Source organism: Heterodontus francisci, chromosome 33 (assembly GCF_036365525.1).
Source record: "Heterodontus francisci isolate sHetFra1 chromosome 33, sHetFra1.hap1, whole genome shotgun sequence".
Taxonomy (NCBI): domain Eukaryota; kingdom Metazoa; phylum Chordata; class Chondrichthyes; order Heterodontiformes; family Heterodontidae; genus Heterodontus; species Heterodontus francisci.
In genome coordinates, this window is record NC_090403.1 from 57,943,780 (window position 1) to 57,969,837 (window position 26,058).

General features: G+C 47.1%; 1 protein-coding gene across 1 annotated transcript in view; it reads right to left on the minus strand.

Annotated features, from left to right (window-relative positions):
* The window catches only part of LOC137348262 (receptor tyrosine-protein kinase erbB-2-like), an 89,720-nt gene that overhangs the window by 49,001 nt on the left and 14,661 nt on the right, over nt 1–26,058 (minus strand). The window contains 11 exon segments of the mRNA XM_068013691.1: nt 424–623; nt 859–949; nt 1,644–1,717; nt 2,671–2,797; nt 3,365–3,481; nt 3,659–3,800; nt 14,217–14,335; nt 14,838–14,906; nt 15,045–15,182; nt 16,219–16,402; nt 18,509–18,660. Coding sequence (XP_067869792.1) covers nt 424–623; nt 859–949; nt 1,644–1,717; nt 2,671–2,797; nt 3,365–3,481; nt 3,659–3,800; nt 14,217–14,335; nt 14,838–14,906; nt 15,045–15,182; nt 16,219–16,402; nt 18,509–18,660 — 1,413 coding nt within the window.

Genomic DNA, 26,058 nt, shown 5'->3' on the forward strand with positions numbered 1-26,058 from the left:
AGTGACTGAGATGGTAATTTTTAGTTTTTATATACGTGGATCACACAGACAACACTGTCTGGACTCCACAGCCTAGACTTTCACTATTCCTCAAAAAATAAGCAAAACCAAAGCTGAGTATTAGCAGTGATAGATCCACACTGGCCAGTGTTTCTATCATTACCAGTTGATTGGATATTTCAGTCAGCTTTGATATTGTCAAGTGTGTGCGCGCATGGGAAGATCTTTTAAACTCTTGGCAACATCATTCTGTCACCCAATGAACACCATCTATTTTTAAAATGAATAGAAAAATATAAGTGAGTACCACACTTGTTCCGATTTTTTTTTTTTACTGATTTTATTAGATCCCTTTGTTGAAAAGGATCCAGCAACCAATGTAATGTCATTGGACTGCTTGTCCCAGTAGCTGTTGATACTCACCGCAGATGTCCTGTGGTTTGTTGGCTGTTATCAACGCCTCCTGACGCTCCTCCTTAAACAGCCGGTTCCAGGGAATGGAGTTGACATAGCAGAGGTTAGGATTCTGGTGAATGAACACCAGCCCATTACTAATTTCTTTCAGAGACCGAAATCCAAGGGATTGTATTTGGAGATTCTGCACTAACAATGCATAGGCACCACTGTAACCAGAAAGGTGGTCAAATTAAAATTCAAAACCAATTTACAAACTGTGTCCTGATTGCTTTAAGTTATTAAAACATGAAATTTTACAATTAACTCCCTCCAATGTAAGTGTAAAGTGCAGCAATTAGTGTTAGAGTGAATGCAGTAATGAGTACAGCAGCGTATCAGCGTAGCGTCTGGCGCGACCGCGGCATCTGTGCGAGTGGGGTGTCTGCTCCAAGTGAATCTCACCTGTACAACACTCGTCCGCGGATGACAGCAAGATTCTCAAATACCTTCAGATCAGTAAAATTCTGTGGCCAGGCCTCGATATATAAATACCCTGCAGAGCCAGAACAATCAGATCAATGACATTGTACATGCACAGACCAGCAGATACACAGATCTGTAGAAGCATGTTGGTGATGGGATAGTACCAGGGTTAGCACCGAGCTCGAAAGACCAGATTTTATTCGCTTGGGCAAAGACAGTGAAGAGAGATCTAATCAGGATTACAAAACAGAAAATGCTGGAAATACTCAGCAGGTCAGGCAGCATCTGTGGAGAGAAAAACAGAATTAACATTTCAGGTTTATTTGACCTTTCATCAGAACAGATGAAAGGTTACACAGACCTGAAACATTAACCGTTTCTCTCAGGCATGATGGGCTGAATGGCCTCCCACTGTGATTCTGGGAAAGTTGGGAGGGGAGACAACATTTCTCATATAGAATATGGTGTGCATTATCATACAGGGTTGCTGCTCTGAATCAGCCACAGACTTTCAGGAGGCAATTAGAGAAACTCTCATTAAAATATTGAAGGTTTTGGGAAGAGAGCAGGAAAGCGGATTAGAGTAGATAGTTCTGGTGCAGAGTTAGTACCAGAACTGGAATTGTGGGCCGAATGGCCTCCTCCTGTCCTCAAACTTCTATGATCATATTGCATTTGACCAGAGGAGTGGGAACTCTCAGTTAAAGACAGGGCTAGTTACAACAACCTGACTGAGATTCGAGACTCAGGCGGAAAGTCCATACCAGTAATCTCCATCAAAGGTCTGAAGACCTGCAGCTTCCTTGGATCCAGTGGTTTGGTCTTCGTAGCTGGGTCACTGAAAAGGAAAACAATAAATACTCAAAGAAAGTGACCAGCTCCATTGCACCAACATTTAAATGTCTTGCCTCCTCTGTGGGTTCCATGGACATTTCCCCCTCTGCCCACATCCCTCCTACAAGGGGCCATTCTTGACATGTAAATCCAACAGTGGATATCAACAGGAAGTTGGACTGTGAGGGGCCTCACAGTCAAATCGAATCATGCCCTCACTCACCAGCCACACACACAGGCACATTTATGGAATCATCAATGCACTGAAATCAAAGTGGGGCTCTGGGCGCTGTTTCATTTAGGTCTGCTTGTGTGATGGGACATGTCAGTGAGAATGACTGAAAAATCAGCATTAGCCAGCTTCAAAGTGAAAAATCACAGGTCAAATGAGGAGAAGCTCCGTCACTCAGCCTGTCTGCTCTTCAGTCATAGTCTGCAAACTCCTTACCTTCTGTTCGGTAATGGAGTTAGCTGGTGCTGAATCTCAGACCAGACAGTGCTGGACACATCTCTCAGCAAGGGGAGCTGTTCAAATGAGGTTGTAGACTTGGAATAGTCCCCATAGAGCCAGAGACCCCCTCGTCACCTCTGTCAACTGGACATGAAGGTGTGAGCCGGAGCTGAAGCCTGACTCATGGCAGCACCTGGTCTCCATCAGAGAGAGGAGACCGCAGGTGTAAATTGTGTGAAGCCAAGTTCTGGGGAGAGACTAAAGGATAGATTTTCAGATGTCAACAGAGGATACCTCGCACACTGCGAGCACACACTGGAAAATAAGTGTGCCACAATTTTCTGCTGCACATTTAAGTTAATTCAAATCATGCAAGACCTCGCAAAATCTACCCTGGAGACGGAGTGCGAGTCTGAGCAGCTCACTACTGGAGCGAGCAAGTGGACATGCAAAGTCAGAGAGTGTAATTAGAGAAGGGATCAGGGCTGACAGCAGGCAGTACTCACCCAGAGAAGGTCTCAGCAAGAAATACCAAGCTCCCAAAGATCTTGGTGCAACCAGTGAAGGAACCAATGTTGTTAGAGTTCACGGTCCTCACGCCCTTCAGGTTGTTTACACCTAAACCGCTACACACTGCAAGACAGACAAATTAGTGAGGAATAAGCAGAGAAGCAGCCAGCATCAAACAACCTCAAACACCCAGATTATATTGGCTTCCGTGTCCAGAAAATCAAATTCATCAACTCGACTGAGGCCGTGCTCACACACACACACTGAAACTGGCTCTTGCACAGAAGTGCCCGAGAGAGAAACAAGACAGAAATCAGGTTTCCTTTCACGCTCCACACAGTTCCTCAATGCTGGAGGTGGCCAGTCCCAATCTGACTCCACACCCTGCCTGTAAAGGAGAATCCAGCTCCCCCGTCACACCGCAGACCAGGAACAAGCAGCATGCATGAACCCACAGTCAACCTCGCCAATCAAAGCGGACAGGCACTAAACCTGGACCCATTTTATACAAGCCACCAAAACCAGTCACAGATTGCAGAAGCTACAGGTCTCCAGCCATCCCACACACTCTGCAGGAGGTGGAGAAATTGATGAATCTTTAGGACCACCACACTTCCATATGCCAACCCCACACCCCATTAGTTGCCAGCAGAAACTGCCACCCCATCCCTCTCCTGACTCAATACTGACCTTTGGGACAGGGGACATTGCACTTCTCACATTTCTGTTCGTCCCCCTTGTTCACTTCCTTGGTGCCATTCGGACAGTTTAGAGTGCACGAGCCGACATTAGTTGCTAAGTAATTGCCTGTGAGATTGAAGGTGGGGTGGGAGAGGAGAGAGGAGGAGGAAGGCGGGGAGAAAGAGGAGGGTGGGAGGGGGGTAAGAGGAGATATATTACAACAGGGTCAAAGATAAATTTACAGAGGAATAAAGGAGGAATGAAAAACGCAGGAGCTCCCAGAAAGTTATAACAGGAACTTACGCGGGCACTTTTTGACACAGCTGGCTCCGAAGATGTATGTTCCCTCAGGATTGGGTGCCATCTGATAGGTTTGAGCATTGTAGATGTTGAGTGGTGGACAGTCCCCGCGACACGTTCCACTGTTGCTGAAATGGTGACAGGCCTGGAAGAGATAGTCTAACTAACTTGATTGAATTTTTCGAGGAGGTGACTAGATGTGTAGATGAGGGTAAAGCAGTTGATGTAGTCTATATGGGCTTCAGTGAGGCTTTTGATAAGGTCCCGCATGGGAGATTGGTTAAGAAGGTAAGAGCCCATAGGATCCAGGGTGATTTGGCAAATTGGATCCAAAATTGGCTTAGTGGCAGGAGGCAGAGGATGATGGTCGAGGGTTGTTTTTGTGAGTGGAAGCCTGTGACCAGTGGTGTACCACAGGGATTGGTGCTGGGATCCTTGCTGTTTGTAGTGTATATTAATGATTTATACATGAATATAGGAGGTATGATCAGTAAATTCGCAGATGACACGAAAATTAGTGGTGTCGTAAATGGTGAGGAGGAAAGCCTTAGATTACAGGACAATATAGATGGGCAGAGCAGTGGCAAATTAAATTTAATCCTGAAAAGTGTGAGGTAATACATTTTGGGAAGTCTAACAAGGCAAGGGAATATACAATAGGTGGTAGGACCCTAGGAAGTATAGAGGGTCAGAGGGACCTTGGTGTACTTGTCCATAGATCACTGAAGATAGCAGAACAGGTAGATAAGGTGGTTAGGAAGGCATATGGGAATACTGGCCTTTCTTAGCCGAGGCATAAAATATGAGAGCAGGGAGGTTATGATGGAGCTGTATAAAATGCTAGTTAGGCTACAGCTGGAGTACTGTGTACAGTTCTGGGCACAACACTATAGGAACGATGTGACTGCACTGGAGAGGTTGCAGAAGAGATTCACCAGGATGTTCCCTGGGCTGGAGCATTTCAGCTATGAAGAGAGACTGGATAGGCTGGGGTTGTTTTCCTTGGAGCAGAGAAGGCTGAGGGGAGACTTGATAGAGGTATACAAAATTGTGAGAGGCATTGATAGGGTAGATAGGAAGAAACTTTTTCCCTTAGCAGAGGTGTCAATAACAAGGGGGCATAGATTTAAGTTAAGGGGCAGGAGGTTTAGAGAGGATTTGAGGAAAAATGTTTTCATACAGAGGGTGGTTGGAATCTGGAACGCACTGCCTGGGGATGTGGTAGAGGCAGGAACCCTCAACATTTAAGAAGTATCTAGATAAGCACTTGAAACGCCACTGCATACAAAGCTATGGGCCAAGTGCTGGAAAATGGGATTAGAATAGATAGGCTTGATGGCCTGCGCGGGCATGGTGAGCTGACGGGCCTGTTTCTGTGCTGTATGACTCTATGAGATGATAGAGTCACATCAGACACAGACCAAGAGGACGCTAACCAGAGACACAGAGCTGAGGCTGTTCAAAACACCTTGGGCAGGATCACAGGGTCAAAGAGACTGAAATTTCGAGAAAATTCAACTCATTTCTTTCCTTTACGCACTGAACAAAGAACAAAGAAAATTACAGCACAGGAACAGGCCCTTCGGCCCTCCAAGCCTGCGCCGATCCAGATCCTCTCTCTAAACATGTCGCCTATTTTCTAAGGGTATGTATCTCTTTTCTTCCTGCCCATTCATGTATCTGTCTAGATACATCTTAAAAGACGCCATCGTGCCCGCATCTACCACCTCCGCTGGCAACGCGTTCCAGGCACCCACCACCCTCTGCGTAAAGAACTTTCCACGCATATCCCCCCTAAACTTTTCCCCTTTCACTTTGAACTCGTGTCCTCTAGTAATTGAATCCCCCACTCTGGGAAAAAGCCTCTTGCTATCCACCCTGTCTATACCTCTCATGATTTTGTACACCTCAATCAGGTCCCCCCTCAACCTCCGTCTTTCTAATGCTCCAAAGCAGGCCCGCAGCTCAGCAGTAGCAATCCTATTTCTGGGTCAGGATGTGTGGGTTTAAACTGCAGCTCCAGACTGACCCGGCCAGGGCAGTCCGGAGGTCCAGCTCTGAATTCTGGGTCAAAATGCAGTGGGATAAATTGAGCCCAAGGATCGAGGCCCAGTCACTTACCTTGCAGGAGCGGAGAGGTGTCGGACCTGTGTGAGTAGTCCAGGTGCGCCAGAGTTTGATAAAAAGTCAACAGTGACAACACAGGAAAGCTGCAAGGTGATTGGTTGATGAATAACAGCTGTTAGTGCCTGGAAATAGCTTTAAAAAAAATCAGGGAACAGTTTTTTTTTAAACCTACCTTATAAGTGAATAAGGTTAGTACTACTAACGTGTGCTTTTTTAAATTAGTGTAATTTCTTAAGAACTTTAGATTGTAGTGGGTAGTGTTTGGAGTAGAACAAGGCTCCTAGCATAATTAGTATTCTTTAATTAAAGGGAGTAACTAAGTAATCTAAAGGTAAGTCATGGCAGGAGAGCTCAGCCCCGTGATATGCTCCTCCTGCGCAATGTGGGAAACCAGGGGCACTTCCAGTGTCCCTGATGACCATGTGTGCAGGAAGTGTATCCATCTGCAGCTACTGGCTACCCGCATTACAGAGCTGGAGCTGTGGGTGGATTCACTGTGGAGCATCCGCGATGCTGAGGATGACGTGGATAGCACATTTAGCGAGGTAGTCACACTGCAGGTAATGGTTGCACAGGCATAGGAGGGTTGGGTGACCACCAGGCAGAGTAGTAGGCGCAGGCAAGTAGTGCAGGAGTCCACTGTGGCCATCCCCCTCTCAAACAGATATACCGCTTTGGATACTGTTGGGGGGGATGGCCTCCCAGGTAAAAGCAGCAACAGCCAAGTTCGTGGCACCATGGATGGCTCTGCTGCACACCAGGGGAGAAAAAGATTGGGAGAGCCATAGTGATAGGAGATTCAATTGTAAGGGGAAGAGACAGGCGTTTCTGTGGCCGCAAACGAAACTCCAGGATGGTATGTTACCTCCCTGGTGCTCGGGTCAAGGATGTCTCGGAGCGGCTGCAGGACATTCTGAAGGGGGAGGGTAAACAGCCAGTGGTTGTGGTGCATGTCAGTACCAACGACATTGGTAGAAAAAGGGATGAGGATGAGGCAAGATGAATTTAAGGAGTTAAGAGCTAAATTAAAAAGCAAGACCTCAAAGGTAGTAATCTCAGGATTACTTCCTGTGCCACGTGTTAGTGAGTATAGGAACAGGAGAATAGACCAGATGAATGCGTGGCTGGAGAAGTGGTGCAGGAGGAAGGGACTTAGATTCCTGGGATATCGGGACCGGTTCTGGGGAAGGTGGGACCTGTATAAGCGAGACGGGTTACACCCAGGCAGGACCGGAACCAATGTCCTCATGGGGGCGTTTGCTAGTGCTATTGGGGAGGATTTAAATGAGAACGGCAGGGGGATGGGAACCTGAGCGGGGAGAGAGAGGAGGAGGAAACAAGAATAGAAACGAAAGACAGGAAACAAAAAGGCAAAAGTGGAAGGCATAGAAATCAAGGGCAAGAAACAAATAGGGCTATAGTGCAAAATAATGCTAAGATGACTAAGAATGTTAAAAAGACAAACCTAAAGGCATTGTGTATCAATGCGCGGAGTATTCGCAATAAGGCAGGCGAATTAACCGCACAAATAGATGTAAATGGATACAATATAGTTGTGATTACAGAGACATGGCTGCAAGGTGACCAAGGATGGGAACTGAACATCCAAGGGTATTCAATATTTAGGAAGGACAGGCAAAAAGGGAAAGGAGGTGGAGTAGCGTTGTTAGTAAAAGAGGAAATCAATACAATAGTGAGGAAGGATATTAGCTCAGAGAATCCTGATGTGGAATCTGTATGGGTGGAGCTAAGAAACACCAAGGGGCAGAAAACATTGGCGGGGGTTGTATATAGAACCCCAAACAGCAGTGGTGATGTAGAGGATGGCATTAAACAGGAAATTAGAGACGCATACAATAAGGGTGCAATTGTAATTATGGGTGACCTTAATCTACATGTAGATTGGGCAAACTAAATTAGCAATAATACTGGAGAGGAGAAATTCCTGGAGTGCGTACGTGATGGTTTTTTGGACCAATACGTTGAGGAACTAACTAGAGAACAGGCCATTCTAGACTGGATATTGTGCAATGAAAAAGGATTAGTGAACAATCTTGTGCGAGGTCCCTTGGGGAAGAGCGACCATAACATGATAGAAGTCTTCATTTAGATGGAGAGTGAGAGAGTTGACTGCGAGACTAGGGTCCTGAATCTAAATAAAGGAAACTATGAAGGTATGAGGTGCAAGTTGGCTATGATAGAGCGCGGAGAATGTTATTTAAAGACTTGACAGTGGATAGGCATTGGCTAACATTTAAAGAGCGCATGGATGAATTACAACAATTGTTCATTCCTGTCTGGCGCAAAAATAAAACAGGAAGGGTGGCTCAACCATGGCTTACAAAAGAAATTAGGGATAGTATTATATCCAAGGGTGAGAAATATAAAATGGCCAGAACAAGCAGCAAACCTGAGCATTGGGGGCAGTTTAGAATTCAGCAAAGGAGGACAAAGGGATTGATTAAGAAGGGGAAAATAGAGTATGAGAGTAAGTTTGCAGAGAACATAAAAACTGACTGCAAAAGCTTCTATAGATATGTGAAGAGAAAAAGGTTAGTGAAGACAAATGTGGGTCCCTTACTGTCAGAAACGGGGGAATTTGTAATGGGGAACAAAGAAATGGCAGACCAATTAAATAGATACTTTGGTTCTGTCTTCACAAAGGAGGACAAAAATCACCTCCCAGAAATGTTGGGGAACATAGGGCCTAGTGAGAAGGAGGAACTGTATGAAATCAGTATTAGTAGGGAAATGGTGTTAGGGAAATTGATGGGATTGAAGGCTGATAAATCCCCAGGGCCTGATAATCTACATCTCAGAGTACTTAAGGAAGTGGCCCGAAAAATAGTAGATGCATTGCTGGTCATTTTTCAAAATTCTATAGACTCTGGAACAGTTCCAACAGATTGGAGGGTAGCTAAAGTAACCCCACTATTTAAAAAAGGAGGGAGAAAACAGGGAATTATAGACCAGTTAGTCTGACATCAGTAGTGGGGAAAATGCTAGAGTCCATAATAAAAGATGTAATAGCAGAGCACTTGAAAAACAATGACAGGATCGGACAAAGTCAACATGGATTTACGAAAGGGAAATTGTGCTTGACAAATCTACTGGAATTTTTTCAGGATCTAACTAGTAGAATAGATAAGGGAGAACCAGTGGATGTGGTGTATTTGGACTTTCACAAGGTTTTCGATAAGTTCTCACAAGAGATTAACGTGCAAAATTAAAGCAAATGGGATTGGGGGTAAGGTACTGACATGGAGAGAGAACTGACTGACGGACAGGAAAAAAAAAAGAGTAGGAATAAATGGGTCTTTTTCCTAGTGGCAGGCAGTGACTAGTGGGGTACTGCAGGAATCAGTGCTAGGAACGCAGCTATTCACAATATATATTAATGATATAGATGAGGGAATTAAATGCAATATATACAAGTTTGCAGATGACACAAAGCTGGGTGGGAGTGGGAGCTGTGATGAGGATGCAGAGAAGCTCCAGTGTGATTTGGACAGGTTGAGTGAGTGGGCAAATACATGGCAGATGCAGTATAATGTGGATAAATGTGAGGTTATCCACTTTGGTGGCAAAAACAGAAAGGCAGATTATCTGAACGACAATAGATTGGGAAAGGGGGAGGTGCAGCGAGACCTGGGTGTCCTTGTGCACCAGTCGCTGAAAGTAAGCATGCAGGTGCAGCAGGCAGTTAAGGCGGCAAATGGTATGTTGGCCTTCATAGCGAGAGGATTCGAGTACAGGAGCAAGGATGTCTTGCTGCAATTATACAAGGTCTTGCTGAGACCACATCTGGAGTACCTTCTGGGAGCGGAGCAGAGAGGACCTGTGGGGAGAACGCGGAGAGCAGAGCCTATAAATTGAACCCGAGGATCGAGGCCCAGTCTCTTACCTTCCAGGGGAGCAGTCCAGGCGCGCCGGAGTTTGGAAAAAGGTCAACAGTGACATTACAAGAAAGCTGCAAGGTGATTGGTTGGTGAGTAGCTGCTGTTAGGGAATAGCTCTAAGTAGCTGGCTTCGTAACTAAGGTAAGAAAGGTCTACAGTTTATTTTCATATATAGTAAGTAGTGTTTTTTTAGGGAGTTCTGTGGTAACGAGGACCAGGGAGGAAGGGTCCCAGACTAATGGATATTATTTGATATTAAGCATCTCCCAAAAGGTTTAATTTAAAGGGTTAAGTCATGGCAGGAGAGCTCAAAGACGTGGTGTGCTCCATGTGGGAAGCCGGGAACCATTCCAGTGCCCGGGACCAGCAAGTGTGCAGGAAGTGTCTCCAGCTGCAGCTCCTGGAAGCCCGGGTTTCAGAGCTGGAATGGTGGCTGGGGACACTGTGAAGCATCCGCAAGGCGGCGAGTATGGTGGATAGCACGTATAGAAGGGTGGGCACATCACAGGCTCAGATTCCACAGGCAGGAAGGGAATGGGTGACCACCAGGCAGAGTAAGAGGACTAGGCAGGCAGTGCAGGAATCTCCTGTGGCTATTCCCCTGCAAAACAGATATACTGCTTTGGATACTGTTGGGGGGAATGGCCTCTCGGGGGAAAGCAGCAACAGCCCAATTCTTGCACCACGGTTGGCTCTGCTGCACAGGGGAGGAGTAAAAAGTGTGGGAATGCAATAGTTACAGGAGATTCAATTGTAAGGGGAATAGATAGACGTTTCTGTAGCCGCAAACGAGACTCCAGGATAGTATGTTGCCTCCCTGGTGCTAGGGTCAAGGATGCCTCAGAGCGGTTACAAGACATTCTGAAGGGGATGAACAGCCAGTGGTCGTGGTACACACTGGTACAAACGACGAAGACAAAAAAAAGGGATGAGGCCCTAAAAGCAGAATATAGGGAGTTAGGAAGTAAGTTGAAAAGTAGGACCTTAAAGGTAGTGATCTCAGGATTACTACCAGTGCCACGTGCTAGTCAGAGTAGAAATAGCAGGATATATCGGATGAATACGCGGCTGAAGAGATGGTGTGAGGGGGAGGGTTTTAGATTCCTGGGGCATTGGGACTGGTTCTGGGGGAGGTGGGACCAGTACAAACTGGACAGGTTACACCTGGGCAGGACCGGGACTGATGTCCTGGGGCAGTATTTGCTAGTGGTTGGGGAGGGTTTAAACTAAAATGGCAGGGGATGGGAACCTTTGCAAGGAGTCAGAGGAGGGGGGATCAAGGACAAGAACAAAAGACAGTAAGGGGAATAAGAAGTGATAGGCAGAGAAATCAAGGGCCAGAATCAAACAGGGCCACAGTAAAAAATAGTGGGAAGGGGACAAGTAATGTTAAAAAGACAAGCCTTACAGCTTTGTGCCTTAAAGCGTGGAGCATTCACAATAAGGTGGATGAATTAATCGTGCAAATAGATGTAAACGGGTATGATATAGTGGGGATTATGGAGACATGGCTGCAGGGTGACCAGGGATGGGAAATCAACATCCAGGGGTATTCAGCATTTAGGAAGGACAGACAAAAAGTAAAAGGCAGTGGAGTGGCATTGCTGGTTAAAGAGGAAATTAACACAATAGTGAGGAACGATATTAGCTCTGAAGATGTGGAATCTGTATGGGTAGAGCTGAGAAACACTAAGGGGCAAAAAACATTAGTGGGGGTTGGACATAGACCCCCAAACTGTAGTGGTGATGTTGGGAATGGCAGTAAACAGGAAATTAGAGACACATGCGATAAAGGAACATCTGTAATTATGGGTGTCTTTAATCTGCATATAGATTGGGCAAATCAAATTAGTCACAATACCGTAGAGGAGGAATTCATGGAGTCTATATGAGATGGTTTTCTGGACCAATACTTGGGGAACCAACAAGAGAACAGGCCATCCTAGACTGGGTATTGTGTAATGAGAGAGGAATAATTGACAATCTAGTTGTGCGAGACCCCTTGGGGATGAGCGACCATAATATGATAGAATTCTTCATCAAGATGGAGAGTGACGTAGTTGATTCTGAGACTAGGGTCCTGAATCTTAATGAAGGAAACTACAAAGGTATGAGGCGCGAGTTGGCTATGATGGATTGGGAAACATTACTTAAAGGGATGACAGTAGATAGGCAATGGCAAACATTCAAAGAGCACATGGATGAATTGCAACGTTTATTCCTGTCTGGCGCAAAAGTAAAACAGGAAAGGTCGCCAAACCATGGCTTACAAGGGAAATTAGAGATAGCATTAGATCGAAGAGACATATAAATTTGCCAGAAAAAACAATAGACCAGAGGATTGGGAGCAGTTTAGAATTCAGCAAAGGAGGACCAAGGGATTGATTAAGAGGAAAATAGAGTACAACAGTAAGCTTGCGGGGAACATAAAAACGTTTCTATAGGTATGTGAAGAGAAAAAGATTGGTGAAGACAAATGTAGGTCCCTTACAGTCAGAAACAGGGGAATTTATTACGGGGAACAAAGAAATGGCTGACCAACTAAATGCATACTTTGGTTCTGTCTTCACAAAGGAGCACAGAAATAACCTCCCAGAAATGTTGGGGAACACAGGGTTTAGTGAAAAGGAGGAACTGAAAGAAATCAGTATTAGTAGAGAAATGGTATTGGGGAAATTGATGGGATTGAAGGCCGATAAATCCCCAAGGCCTGATAATCTACATCCCAGAGTATTTAAGGAAGTGGCCCTAGAAATAGTGGATGTATTGGTGGTCATCTTTCAAGAGTCTATAGACTCTGGAACAGTTCCGACAGACTGGAGGGTAGCTGATGTAACACCACTACTTAAAAAGGGAGGTAGAGACAAAGCAGGAAATTATAGTCCAGTCAGCCTGACATCAGTAGTGGGGAAAATTCTAGAGTCCATTATCAAAGATTTTAGAGCAGATCACTTGGAGAACAGTGGTAGAATCGGACAGAGTCAGCATGGATTTACGAAAGGGAAATCATGCTTGACAAAGCTACTAAAATTCTTCGAGGATGTAACTAGTAGAGTTGATGAGGGAGAGCCAGTGGATGTGGTTTATTTGGACTTTCAGAAGGCTTTCGACAAAGTCCCACATAAGAGATTAGCGTGTAAAATTAAAGCGCATGGGATTGGGGGTAGTGTATTGCGATGGATAGAAAATTAGTTAGCAGACAGGAAACAGAGAGTAAGAATAAACAGGTCTTTTTCAGAATGGTAGGCAGTGACTAGTGGGGTACCGCAGGTATCGGTGCTAGGACCCCAGCTATTCACTATACATCTGAATGATTTAGATGAGGGAACTAAATGTAATATCTCCAAATTGCAGATGACACAAAACTGGGTGGGAGGGTGAGTTGTGAGGAGGATGCAGAGAGGCTTCAGGGTGATTTGGACAAGTTGAGTGAGTGGGCTAATGCATGGCAGATGCAGTATAATGTGGATAAATGTGAGGTTATCCACTTTGGTAGCAAAAACAGGAAGGCAGATTATTATCTGAACGGCTATAAACTGAGAGAGGGGATTTTGCCTGGGTGTTCTCGTACACCAGTCGCTGAAGGTAAGCATGCAGGTCCAACAGGCAGTAAAAAGGGCAAATTGTATTTTGGCCTTCACAGCAAGAGGATTTGAGTACAGGAGCAGGGATGTCTTTCTGCAATTATACAGGGCCTTGGTGAGGCCGCACCTGGAATATTGTGTGCAGTTTTGGTCTCCTTATCTGAGGAAGGATGCTCTTGCTATAGAGGGAATGCAGTGAAGGTTTACCAGACTGATTCCTGGGATGGTGGGACTGACTTATGAGGAGAGATTGAGTCGGTTAGGATTATATTCGCTGGAGTTCAGAAGAGTGAGGGGGGATCTCATAGAAACCCATAAAATTCTAACAGAACTTGACAGGGTAGATGCAGGAAGGATGTTCCTGATGGTGGGGGAGTCCAGAACCAGGGGTCATAGTCGAAGGATACAGGGTAAACCTTTCAGGACTGAGATGAGGAGAAATTTCTTCACCCAGAGTGTCGTGAGCAGTTGAGGCCAAATCATTAAATATATTCAAGAAGGAGTTAGATATAGTTCTTGGGGCTAATGGGATCAAGGGATACGGGGAGAAAGCCGGAACAGGTTACTGAGTTTGGGTGATCAGCCATGATCGTATTGAATGGCGGAGCAGGCTCGAGGGGCTGAATGGCCTACTCCTGCTCCTATTTTTCTACGTTTCTATGAGTCTGTCTGTGGCTGGCTCCCACCCCATCATCCAGTTTGTGTGAGCCTATAAAACCATCTCACTACGCTGGACTAACTGCCCCATCACTGTGATAAAGATGGTTGTGGCTGTGGAAGGAGAGCTCACGTCACAACCTATCAGACTGTTACTCAGTCTGCGGATCCTTGTACTGTTCCCCCACGGAACAGCATGAAGAAATGAAAGCAACACAGCTCTCCTCCGAATGAGTCCAGACGTTTGATGAAATCTAGCCACTGTCTATGGTGTGATCTCTGGGCTGTACATACCAGGCAGGCAGTGTCCTTGGGCCCAGTGCAGCCTGCTGCACACTGGCTGTGGCAACAATCAGTTGGGTCTCGTCCTTTACACCGAGTCAGGCACTCTGGGGCACAGATCTTCCGAGTCACTGAAATACAGCAAAATTAAGTGTGAAAGCATTATGTGATACAAATGCACACAAACCAGGACCACATGCATAGGCACAGTGGGGCTCCCATCTCCTTCCCCATCCCACACAACAATCCCCAGCTAAATGAGTACAGAGCTGGAGCCTGGGAGAGACAGAATTCTCCACCTAGCAGCTTAGCGTCAATAAACTCTGGGAGAGTCACTTGCATTGTCCATCTCTTCAGGCAATGATGCTCAGAGTGGGAGCAGGTAGGGAATCACCAGAACAGTATGCAGACCAGTGCCCAGCCATACAGAGCCTGGGTGCAGCAGCCCTCACTGGCTCTCCTACACGGAGCAGCAAACTGCTGAAATATGTGTCTCTGATGCTGCAACAAAGCTCAGCAATGCTCATTTTGCAAGATTAGTGAGAATTCAATCAGACTGGACTGGTATAGTTTGCATACAGATTGCAGTGTGATAGGAATATATTTTTAAAAAATCACTGGATAATCACTCACGTATCTGGCAATATTCAGGACCTAAGCCCCAGCACGATCCTGACTCACAGGCAGAACTGCAGCTACCACCTAAGGGGAAAGAGAAACAGAGACAGCATTAAAACAGTAGTCATGACAGATGCAGTGCCCATACACCTCCATAACAGCCGACACCACATGGCAGTTGGGGAGGTATTAATTTCCCCAATTCACTGACAGCATACTCACACGGCACAGTCCGGTTCATGTCCACTGGACCTACAAAACGAAACTTGTTGTTCTTGTCCTGAATGTCATCCCATTGGATGGTGTCTTGGTAACAGAGCCAGGGGTTATCGCTGATCCAAATATTCCCAATCAGGATTTCTGTCAAACACACGCTTACATTATTAACGGTTCCACAGCTCTCCCCCTCATTTGGTGCTGGAGTGTAAAACACGAGTCACCAAGTTCGTTAAAATTGTTCGTTGCACAGACCCCATACAATCAGGCTATGAGCACTATACACATAATTCAGCTTACACATCCATGGCCAGCACTCCTCTGAACTTCAGTTCCCCGTCCTACACACTTCTCTGCATCCTCTCAGTGCTGAGATCAAAGGTGTAGTTAACCAGCCTCTTGTTCCCAGTCACTCAGGGAGCCTGGGTTCGAGATGCGAACAGTACTGATGTGTTGGTTTTCCACCCCCATCCAGCGCAGCTCTGTTACAAGTACAAGATGGTGGAATTTACCCATGAAACTCATGGCACTGTCCCCAGTCTAGCTCAGTCACTCTCAGCATCTCGAAACTACAGCACCCCTCAACTGCCTCAGGCTCTCTCCTAAACTCTGCAGGACTTTGCCACCATCTAATCACAGTTTTATGATTTCTCTCCTCTTCTTTCCACATTGCTGGAACCCAGCACACTGCCTTACCTGGGTTTCACAACACACACACTCTCTCTCTCTGGGATTTTGGAATTCCTGCCAGTGGGATCCAGTTGGATGTCATTGTTATCTGCTGAAAGAGCACCTCCAGCTTTATTTTTTTTAACACAGGTGAAAGGACCCAGGAACGCCCAACTCGTGAAAATAAAGTGCTGCCAGGCTGTGTTGGAATTGTAAACAAATCCAGATCAAAATCACAACTCAAAGTTCCATCCAGGATTTACCTGCTGCAGCAGGTAAAGAAGAATTCCAAAAATTCCTGAGATAGGTTAGCCCATTTTCTGAGCATGATTGGCACAGACAAAGAGGGTTCAGGATCTGCTGTTGGTTTATTTGGGGAGTGCAGGAATGTTAACAACCAGCTTTTCTATTACTGGTCCCAAATCTGGGTCAATGCAGGACAGACAGGATCGGTTCACAGACTAGGTGAGATACAGGAATGGAAGAAGGTAAATTGCGAAAAGACTCTGACCTGTCAGGCTTCTCATCCGAAGCTCTCGGAGACCAGTGCCAGCAGGGTTAAAGTTAGACAGGACGACCAGTGCAAACTGGCCCTCGTACAACTGGCTTCCTCGGATGATGCGTAGATTTTCTAGGGGAATGTAGTCTACTTCATTGTGTGCGATCAAAACATAACCTTGGACTTCCTGAATATTCTGCGCAAAAAAAACACAAGATCCATAAATTCCACACTCGGAACTTGTAACAAGCAGAGAGTTCAACAACAGACAGGCAGCCTGACATTTCAGTGAATTTAGCTAGGGAGCCGCTGATTGAGAGAGCAGGAAAGCCCAGATTCCATCTCCACTCTGCACAGATCTCAGGCAAGGCTCCTGAGCATGATCCAGTGCTCCCCGCTGCTGAATCCAGGCATTCCACCAAACGCACATATCTGGTCGGTGGCGTTGGTCATTTTGGTGGACCATGGATGAAAGTAGTAAATAAGTTCTCTGGCATGGGATTGAGCCTCAGGGAGCAGGAGAGCACCAGCCCGTGTGGGACTGAGCCCCGCGGGAGCAGGAGAGCACCAGCCGGTGTGGGACAGAGCCCCGGGGCGAGCAGGAGAGCACCAGCCGGTGTGGGACTGAGCCCCGGGGTGCAGGAGAGCACCAGCCCGTGTGGGACTGAGCCCCGGGGGAGCAGGAGAGCACCAGCCCGTGTGGGACAGAGCCACGGGGGAGCAGGAGAGCACCAGCCCGTGTGGGACAGAGCCCCGGGGGAGCAGGAGAGCACCAGCCGGTGTGGGACAGAGCCCCGGGGGAGCAGGAGAGCACCAGCCGGTGTGGGACTGAGCCACGGGGGAGCAGGAGAGCACAAGCCTGTGTGGGACAGAGCCCCGGGGGAGCAGGAGAGCACCAGCCCGTGTGGGACAGAGCCCCGGGGGAGCAGGAGAGCACCAGCCGGTGTGGGACAGAGCCCCGGGGGGAGCAGAAGAGCACCAGCCCGTGTGGGACTGAACCCCGGGGGAGCAGGAGAGCACCAGCCCGTGTGGGACAGAGCCCCGGGTGAGCAGGAGAGCACCAGCCCGTGTGGGACAGAGCCCCGGGGGAGCAGGAGAGCACCAGCCCGTGTGGGACAGAGCCCCGGGGGAGCAGGAGAGCACCAGCCCGTCTGGGACTGAACCACGGGGGAGCAGGAGAGCATCAGCCGGTGTGGACTGAGCCCCGGGGTGCAGGAGAGCACCAGCCGGTGTGGGACTGAGCCCCGGGGTGCAGGAGAGCACCAGCCGGTGTGGGACTGAGCCCCGGGGGAGCAGGAGAGCACCAGCCCGTGTGGGACTGAGCCCCGGGGAGCAGGAGAGCACCAGCCGGTGTGGGACTGAGCCCCGGAGAAGCAGAGAGCACCAGCCGGTGTAGGACTGAGCCCCGGGGGAGCAGGAGAGCACCAGCCGATGTGGGACTGAGCCCCGGGGGAGCAGGAGAGCACCAGCCGGTGTGGGACTGAGCCCCGGGGGGAGCAGGAGAGCACCAGCCGGTGTGGGACTGAGCCCCGGGGGGAGCAGGAGAGCACCAGCTGGTGTGGGACTGAGCCCCGGGGGGAGCAGGAGAGCACCAGCCGGTGTGGGACTGAGCCCTGGGGGAGCAGGAGAGCACCAGCCGGTGTAGGACTGAGCCCTGGGGAGCAGGAGAGCACCAGCCCGTGTGGGACTGAGCCCTGGGGGAGCAGGAGAGCACCAGCCGGTGTGGGACTGAGCCCCGGGGGAGCAGGAGAGCACCAGCCGGTGTGGGACTGAGCCCCGGGGGAGCAGGAGAGCACCAGCCGGTGTGGGACTGAGCCCTGGGGAGCAGGAGAGCACCAGCCGGTGTGGGACTGAGCCCTGGGGAGCAGGAGAGCACCAGCCGGTGTGGGACTGAGCCCTGGGGAGCAGGAGAGCACCAGCCGGTGTGGGACTGAGCCCCGGGGGAACAGGCGAGTACTGACCGTTGAGAGAGCTACACAGGAATGAGCTACCTTCCACCCCCTATTCCGTGATCAGTTAGCTGTTCTCAGTTAGTCCACAAGATGATTTCTACAAATTGTCGCAGAGCCCTGGATCCTGAAGGGATGAGGTATAAATGAGTTTGAGCTTTGGCTAGTGACTGCAGCTAGAAAGTGCATGTTTGGGCAGTGAATGTCCAGAAGCTTAATGAAACTCAAAGTCTGGAATGGGCACAGAGATCATAGAGGGAGAACAACTTTAGCACTGGATCCAGGGGATTGGGAATAACTAAATGAGTTTCCACATAAGTTCAACTTGTGCGCACTATCATTTCCATGGTTACCTGCAGAAAGGATAGGTTGCTGTTCCCTGTCAGGTGGGTGATCTCCAGGTTGCCCTGCACCTCATGGCAGTTCTCGTACAGTTTGCGCAATGTGTAGTAATGGTTCTCTAAACTGAACGATAGCTCCAGCTTCATGTCTGTCCCGGGACACACTGAGCAAAATAGGGAGAGAAGACAAATGTGAATTGTAATGGTGTCTAATGTATCACTCACTGTAACACTGATATACCCCACACACCTCACTATAACACTGTCATATACCCCAAACCCCTCACTGTAACACCGATATACGCCACACCCCTCACTTTAACACTCTAAGATAACCCACACCCCTCACAGTAACACTATGCTTGCTATCAGCTACATTTTCAATGGATTCTAATTGCCATGTTTGGACCCTCAGAGATCCCTTTAAATTGAAACTCTCATTACACAGAGCCAACAGGTTGCGTCTCAAACCAGTTTTGCACAAAAAGCTTGATTTTAACTTGAAATCTAGTGCAGTGAGGAGCCTGCTCACTTACCCTTGGGGAAAGAGAGCTGACCTAAGCTGAGGCTTCCACACAACAACAATGCCAGTGGAGGGACAGCACCAGCCCAGGGAGCTGCAGTTTGAACAAACATCGTAGAGCCTGTGAAGAGATAGCAAGCGTAGAGCCTGAGGTGGCGAGACTGGGTTCCTGTTCTCCAGATCTTGTTGCTATATCTGAAACGGATTCAATCAGCAGGCAGTCCAAGTCAGAAGGTCGTGCTCAGCACCCGGGCCATTAGTGGACGAACTGGGCTAGCACTTCCTAAACATGGATACAGAGAGAGGGAAGGCTTACAGTCTCCTTCCGCTGAGCTATCACTGATACCTGGCACCCAGTCACATCCTATAATTACAGAACATCTGCTTAAAAGATGAGATCGTTCCGGTACACCAGCTGTCCCAAGGCAGGGGCAGCTCCACACTGAGATCCCACGAGGACAGCACAGGCCCCTCTACAGGGCTGGGGTGGTGAGAGCAGGGGAGGGCCTGGTGGGATATGTTGAGTTGGGTGGAATACAATGACCAGGATAGCAGTAAGGGTATGCAGAGAGTGAGGGAATAGGGGAGGCAGGTGGGCTGCAGGGTATTTATACCCAATCATAAATAATAAAGATCCTGTGAAAGGGAATAAGACTCCCAGTGTCGCACAGCAGGAAGAGTTGAGCCAGCATAAAGGACATTGCCCATCCCCTGACCCAGGATATAACTGCCCGAGATGTTGATGAATGCTGTGCTGACACTAAGTGCCAGTTGGAAATCCCACCCCTCTGCTCTTCCCAGGAAACCCAGCGATTATATTACACATTACCCTCAGCACAACCTTAAACTTTTAACTCCAACTGCTTCTCTCATGGCTTCTTGTTCATCTAATTCAAATAATGCTGATGACACACAGCATCCTTAAATCATTTTCTGTCCTCAAGATCTGAGTAAGGGTCACTCACCATGTAACCATACAGAGACACTATTTATTCAGGGTAAGGGTCACTCACTGTGTAACTGTAGAGTCACTGTTTATTCAGGGTGAGGATCACTCACTGTGTAACTGTACAGAGTCACTGTTTATTCAGGGTGAGGATCACTCACTGTAACTGTACAGAGTCACTGTTTATTCAGGGTGAGGGTCACTCACTGTGTAACTGTAGAGTCACTGTTTATTCAGGGTGAGGATCACTCACTGTGTAACTGTACAGTCACTGTTTATTCAGGGTAAGGGTCACTCACTGTGTAACTGTACAGAGTCACTGTTTATTCAGGGTAAGGGTCACTCATTGTGTAACTGTACAGAATCACTGTTTATTCAGGGTGAGGATCACTCACTGTAACTGTACAGAGTCACTGTTTATTCAGGGTAAGGGTCACTCACTGTGTAACTATACAGAGTCACTGTTTATTCAGGGTGAGGATCACTCACTGTGTAACTGTACAGAGTCACTGTTTATTCAGGGTAAGGGTCACTCACTGTGTAACTGTAGAGTCACTGTTTATTCAGGGTGAGGATCACTCACTGTGTAACTGTACAGAGTCACTGTTTATTCAGGGTAAGTGTCACTCACTGTGTAACTGTACAGAGTCACTGTTTATTCAGGGTGAGGATCACTCACTGTGTAACTGTACAGAGTCACTGTTTATTCAGGGTGAGGATCACTCACTGTGTAACTGTACAGAGTCACTGTTTATTCAGGGTAAGGGTCACTCATTGTGTAACTGTACAGAATCACTGTTTATTCAGGGTGAGGATCACTCACTAACTGTACAGAGTCACTGTTTATTCAGGGTAAGGGTCACTCACTGTGTAACTATACAGAGTCACTGTTTATTCAGGGTGAGGATCACTCACTGTGTAACTGTACAGAGTCACTGTTTATTCAGGGTAAGGGTCACTCATTGTGTAACTGTACAGAATCACTGTTTATTCAGGGTGAGGATCACTCACTGTAACTGTACAGAGTCACTGTTTATTCAGGGTAAGGGTCACTCACTGTGTAACTGTACAGAGTCACTGTTTATTCAGGGTGAGGATCACTCACTGTGTAACTGTACAGAGTCACTGTTTATTCAGGGTGAGGATCACTCACTGTGTAACTGTACAGAGTCACTGTTTATTCAGGGTGAGGATCACTCACTGTAACTGTACAGAGTCACTGTTTATTCAGGGTGAGGGTCACTCACTGTGTAACTGTAGAGTCACTGTTTATTCAGGGTGAGGATCACTCACTGTGTAACTGTACAGAGTCACTGTTTATTCAGGGTAAGGGTCACTCACTGTGTAACTGTAGAGAGTCACTGTTTATTCAGGGTGAGGATCACTCACTGTGTAACTGTACAGAGTCACTGTTTATTCAGGGTAAGGGTCACTCATTGTGTAACTGTACAGAATCACTGTTTATTCAGGGTGAGGATCACTCACTGTAACTGTACAGAGTCACTGTTTATTCAGGGTAAGGGTCACTCACTGTGTAACTATACAGAGTCACTGTTTATTCAGGGTGAGGATCACTCACTGTGTAACTGTACAGAGTCACTGTTTATTCAGGGTAAGGGTCACTCACTGTGCAACTGTAGAGTCACTGTTTATTCAGGGTGAGGATCACTCACTGTGTAACTGTACAGAGTCACTGTTTATTCAGGGTAAGTGTCACTCACTGTGTAACTGTACAGAGTCACTGTTTATTCAGGGTGAGGATCACTCACTGTGTAACTGTACAGAGTCACTGTTTATTCAGGGTAAGGGTCACTCATTGTGTAACTGTACAGAATCACTGTTTATTCAGGGTGAGGATCACTCACTAACTGTACAGAGTCACTGTTTATTCAGGGTAAGGGTCACTCACTGTGTAACTATACAGAGTCACTGTTTATTCAGGGTGAGGATCACTCACTGTGTAACTGTACAGAGTCACTGTTTATTCAGGGTAAGGGTCACTCACTGTGTAACTGTAGAGTCACTGTTTATTCAGGGTGAGGATCACTCACTGTGTAACTGTACAGAGTCACTGTTTATTCAGGGTAAGTGTCACTCACTGTGTAACTGTACAGAGTCACTGTTTATTCAGGGTGAGGATCACTCACTGTGTAACTGTACAGAGTCACTGTTTATTCAGGGTAAGGGTCACTCATTGTGTAACTGTACAGAATCACTGTTTATTCAGGGTGAGGATCACTCACTGTAACTGTACAGAGTCACTGTTTATTCAGGGTAAGGGTCACTCACTGTGTAACTGTACAGAGTCACTGTTTATTCAGGGTGAGGATCACTCACTGTGTAACTGTACAGAGTCACTGTTTATTCAGGGTGAGGATCACTCACTGTGTAACTGTACAGAGTCACTGTTTATTCAGGGTGAGGATCACTCACTGTAACTGTACAGAGTCACTGTTTATTCAGGGTGAGGGTCACTCACTGTGTAACTGTAGAGTCACTGTTTATTCAGGGTGAGGATCACTCACTGTGTAACTGTACAGAGTCACTGTTTATTCAGGGTAAGGGTCACTCACTGTGTAACTGTAGAGAGTCACTGTTTATTCAGGGTGAGGATCACTCACTGTGTAACTGTACAGAGTCACTGTTTATTCAGGGTAAGGGTCACTCATTGTGTAACTGTACAGAATCACTGTTTATTCAGGGTGAGGATCACTCACTAACTGTACAGAGTCACTGTTTATTCAGGGTAAGGGTCACTCACTGTGTAACTATACAGAGTCACTGTTTATTCAGGGTGAGGATCACTCACTGTGTAACTGTACAGAGTCACTGTTTATTCAGGGTAAGGGTCACTCACTGTGTAACTGTAGAGTCACTGTTTATTCAGGGTGAGGATCACTCACTGTGTAACTGTACAGAGTCACTGTTTATTCAGGGTAAGTGTCACTCACTGTGTAACTGTACAGAGTCACTGTTTATTCAGGGTGAGGATCACTCACTGTGTAACTGTACAGAGTCACTGTTTATTCAGGGTAAGGGTCACTCATTGTGTAACTGTACAGAATCACTGTTTATTCAGGGTGAGGATCACTCACTAACTGTACAGAGTCACTGTTTATTCAGGGTAAGGGTCACTCACTGTGTAACTATACAGAGTCACTGTTTATTCAGGGTGAGGATCACTCACTGTAACTGTGCAGAGTAACTGTTTATTCAACAGGCAAAGTCTCTGGATATAAAATGATTCATTTAACACATTGGCGGCACAGTGGCGCAGTGGTTAGCACCGCAGCCTCACAGCTCCAGGGACCCGGTCCGATTCTGGGTACTGCCTGTGCGGAGTTTGCAAGTTCTCCCTGTGTCTGCATGGGTTTTCGCCGGGTGCTCCGGTTTCCTCCCACATCCAAAAGACTTGCAGGTGATAGGTAAATTTGCTGTTGTAAATTGCCCCTAGTGTAGGGAGGTGATAGGGAATATGGGATTACTGTAGGGTTAGTATAAATGGGTGGCTGATGGTCGGCACAGACTCGGTGGGCCGAAGGGCCTGTTTCAGTGCTGTATCTCTAAATAAAAAAATATTTGCCACTCTAAACACAGAGATGTTGATGCAGTCATTAGAAGATTAATACAAGTGTTAAGGAGATCATACAACATGACAAGACGTTGAGTCCGACAACCCCAGGTTGGGGATACTAAACCCCTGCTAGCCCTAAACATACAGGTGTGGGGAGATTGGGGTTAATTCAATATGAAGGGAATCTGCCCCTCCGCCTGGAAACAATTAATTTTGTCAGAGCTGGGAGAGTCGCTAACAGCTGCACTCAGCTGTGGCCATCAATTCAAACCCAACAGGTGCCAACCACATTGCTGAGCCCAGGATCAGAGCAACTTCAAATACAAGGTTCGCAATGCAAGTCAGACACTGTACTGCTCATGTGTGGGTATTTCAGAGAGAGCATTGATTCATGTGTTACACCCTGCGCTCACCTCAATCCAAGTGTGTTACACACCGCACTCAGAGCTGGAGAGCACCAGCGACTATTTTCTCTTTCACGGAATGTGGGCGTCGCTGGCAATACCAGCATATGTTGCCCATCCATCATTGCTCTTGACCTGAATGGCTTACTAGGCCATTTCAAAGGGCAATTAAGAGTCAACCACAACATTGCTATGGGTCCGCAATCACATGTAGGCCAGACTACGTAAGGACAGCAGATTTTGTTCCCTAAAGGGCATTAGTGAACCAGATGAGATTTTACAACAATGATAGTTTCATGGCACCGTTACTGAGTCAAGCTTTCAATTCCCGATTTTTATTCATTAATTGAATTTAAATTCCACCAACTGCCATGGTGAGATTTGAACCGGAACCCCAGGGCATTTAATCCTGTATTACTAGTCCAGTGACATTACCCCTACGGCACTGTCTCTCCTGAGCCCCAGGGAGGTCACAGATGTGATATCTGGTCTCTGCTCAGTTGGATCTCAGTCAGCCTGCAATTGGCCTCAGCAGCTTGGGCGATGTGGAGTCAGGCTGGATGCTGCGGTCTGATCACAGTCCATTCACCCATGCTAGCCCGTGTCTGCACCTGTAGACTCCAGCTCAGTAACAGCACAGCTCTGCTCTCACAAGGCTTAGCAAGTACGTAAAGAATGTGCTAAAAAAGGGAGATTTTTGCCACGGTCTGTCAGGTGAGGTGGATCACTAACATCACTCGCTCTGCAGCCCTCTAAAATTAGCTTGCAAACAGTCAAATCATTGTAATCCCCACCAAACTGTGCCTGGGTTACCACGTGACAGTGTCTGCCTCCATAGTAATTTTACAGGAAGCATCGAGGGAGGGGGGAGGAGAGTGGCAGCAACTGGAGGTTTCACCCAACACATTAAATCTGCTCCTCCCCAGGGCTATGGGGAAAGAGTAGATGGAGTGGAACTAATTTGAAAGCGCTTTCAAATAGCTGGTAAAGGAACGATGGGCCGAGTGGCCTCCTTCTCTGAATGATTCTAAGAATCTATCAACCTTTCTGTAGGCACTAGCCCCACAGGGTGACACCCTCCCATAAGTATTAGGAACTGTTTTTTAAAATCCTATTTCCGATTTTTTTCCAAGAGCCTCAGTGCGATTGAAATTTAGAGAATTTGATCTTCGGTTGGAATGCTGTCAGACGAAAGGACACAGTCTGTGCAGCAACAAAACTGATCAGGTGGAACATTCCAGGAACTGAGGCCAGTGCCAGGACAAGGCAGACACCTTCCATCCACGCCACCATACCACAGAGCCTCAGACAGCAGGGGTTAAGGGCAGTTCCTCAGAGTGGGTGGATACGGGATGTTCCCACAGGGCTCTCAGTCACTTCTGTTCGCTGTGTGTATCAATGATTTGGATACAGGGCTAGAGGGAAATGTGTCGAAATTTGCAAATGATAAAATAGAAGCTATAGTTAATTCATTACAAGAACAAAGGAAGCTGTGAAGGGATATTAATAAGATGGTGGAATGGGGTACACAGTGGCAAGTAAAATTCAATGTCAAGAGTGTGAGGTGATCGACTATAGTAGAAAAATTAACAGCAGTAACGATACTGTGAATGTGGGCTCAGAACTGGGGGGAGCAGAGGGATTTGGGGGAACAGGTTCATAGGACACTAAAAATCAGCCTCTCAGGTTAATAAAGCTGAGAAAGAGCAAGTGGAATTCTAGATGTAAACTATTAAAAGCAAGAGATACAAGATCTGAACAACAACTTGCATTTATACAACTTATTTCTGTGGCGCCTTCAACATAATAAGGCATTCCAAGGTGCTTCACTAAAATGTTATAAATCAAAATTAGACACCAAGCCACACCAGGCAATATTATGGGCAGATGGCCAAAAGCTTTTTTTGATTCGTTCTTTGGATGTGAGCACTGCTGGCAATGCCAGCCTTTGTTGCTCATCTCTAATTGCCCTTGGGCAGGAGGTGAGCTGCCTTCTTGAACCACTGACGTCCATGTGGTGTCGGTACACCCACAGGGCCATTAGGGAGGGAGTTTCAGGATTTTGACCCAGCGACAGTAAAGCAACGGTGATGCATATATATGTTAGGACAGTGT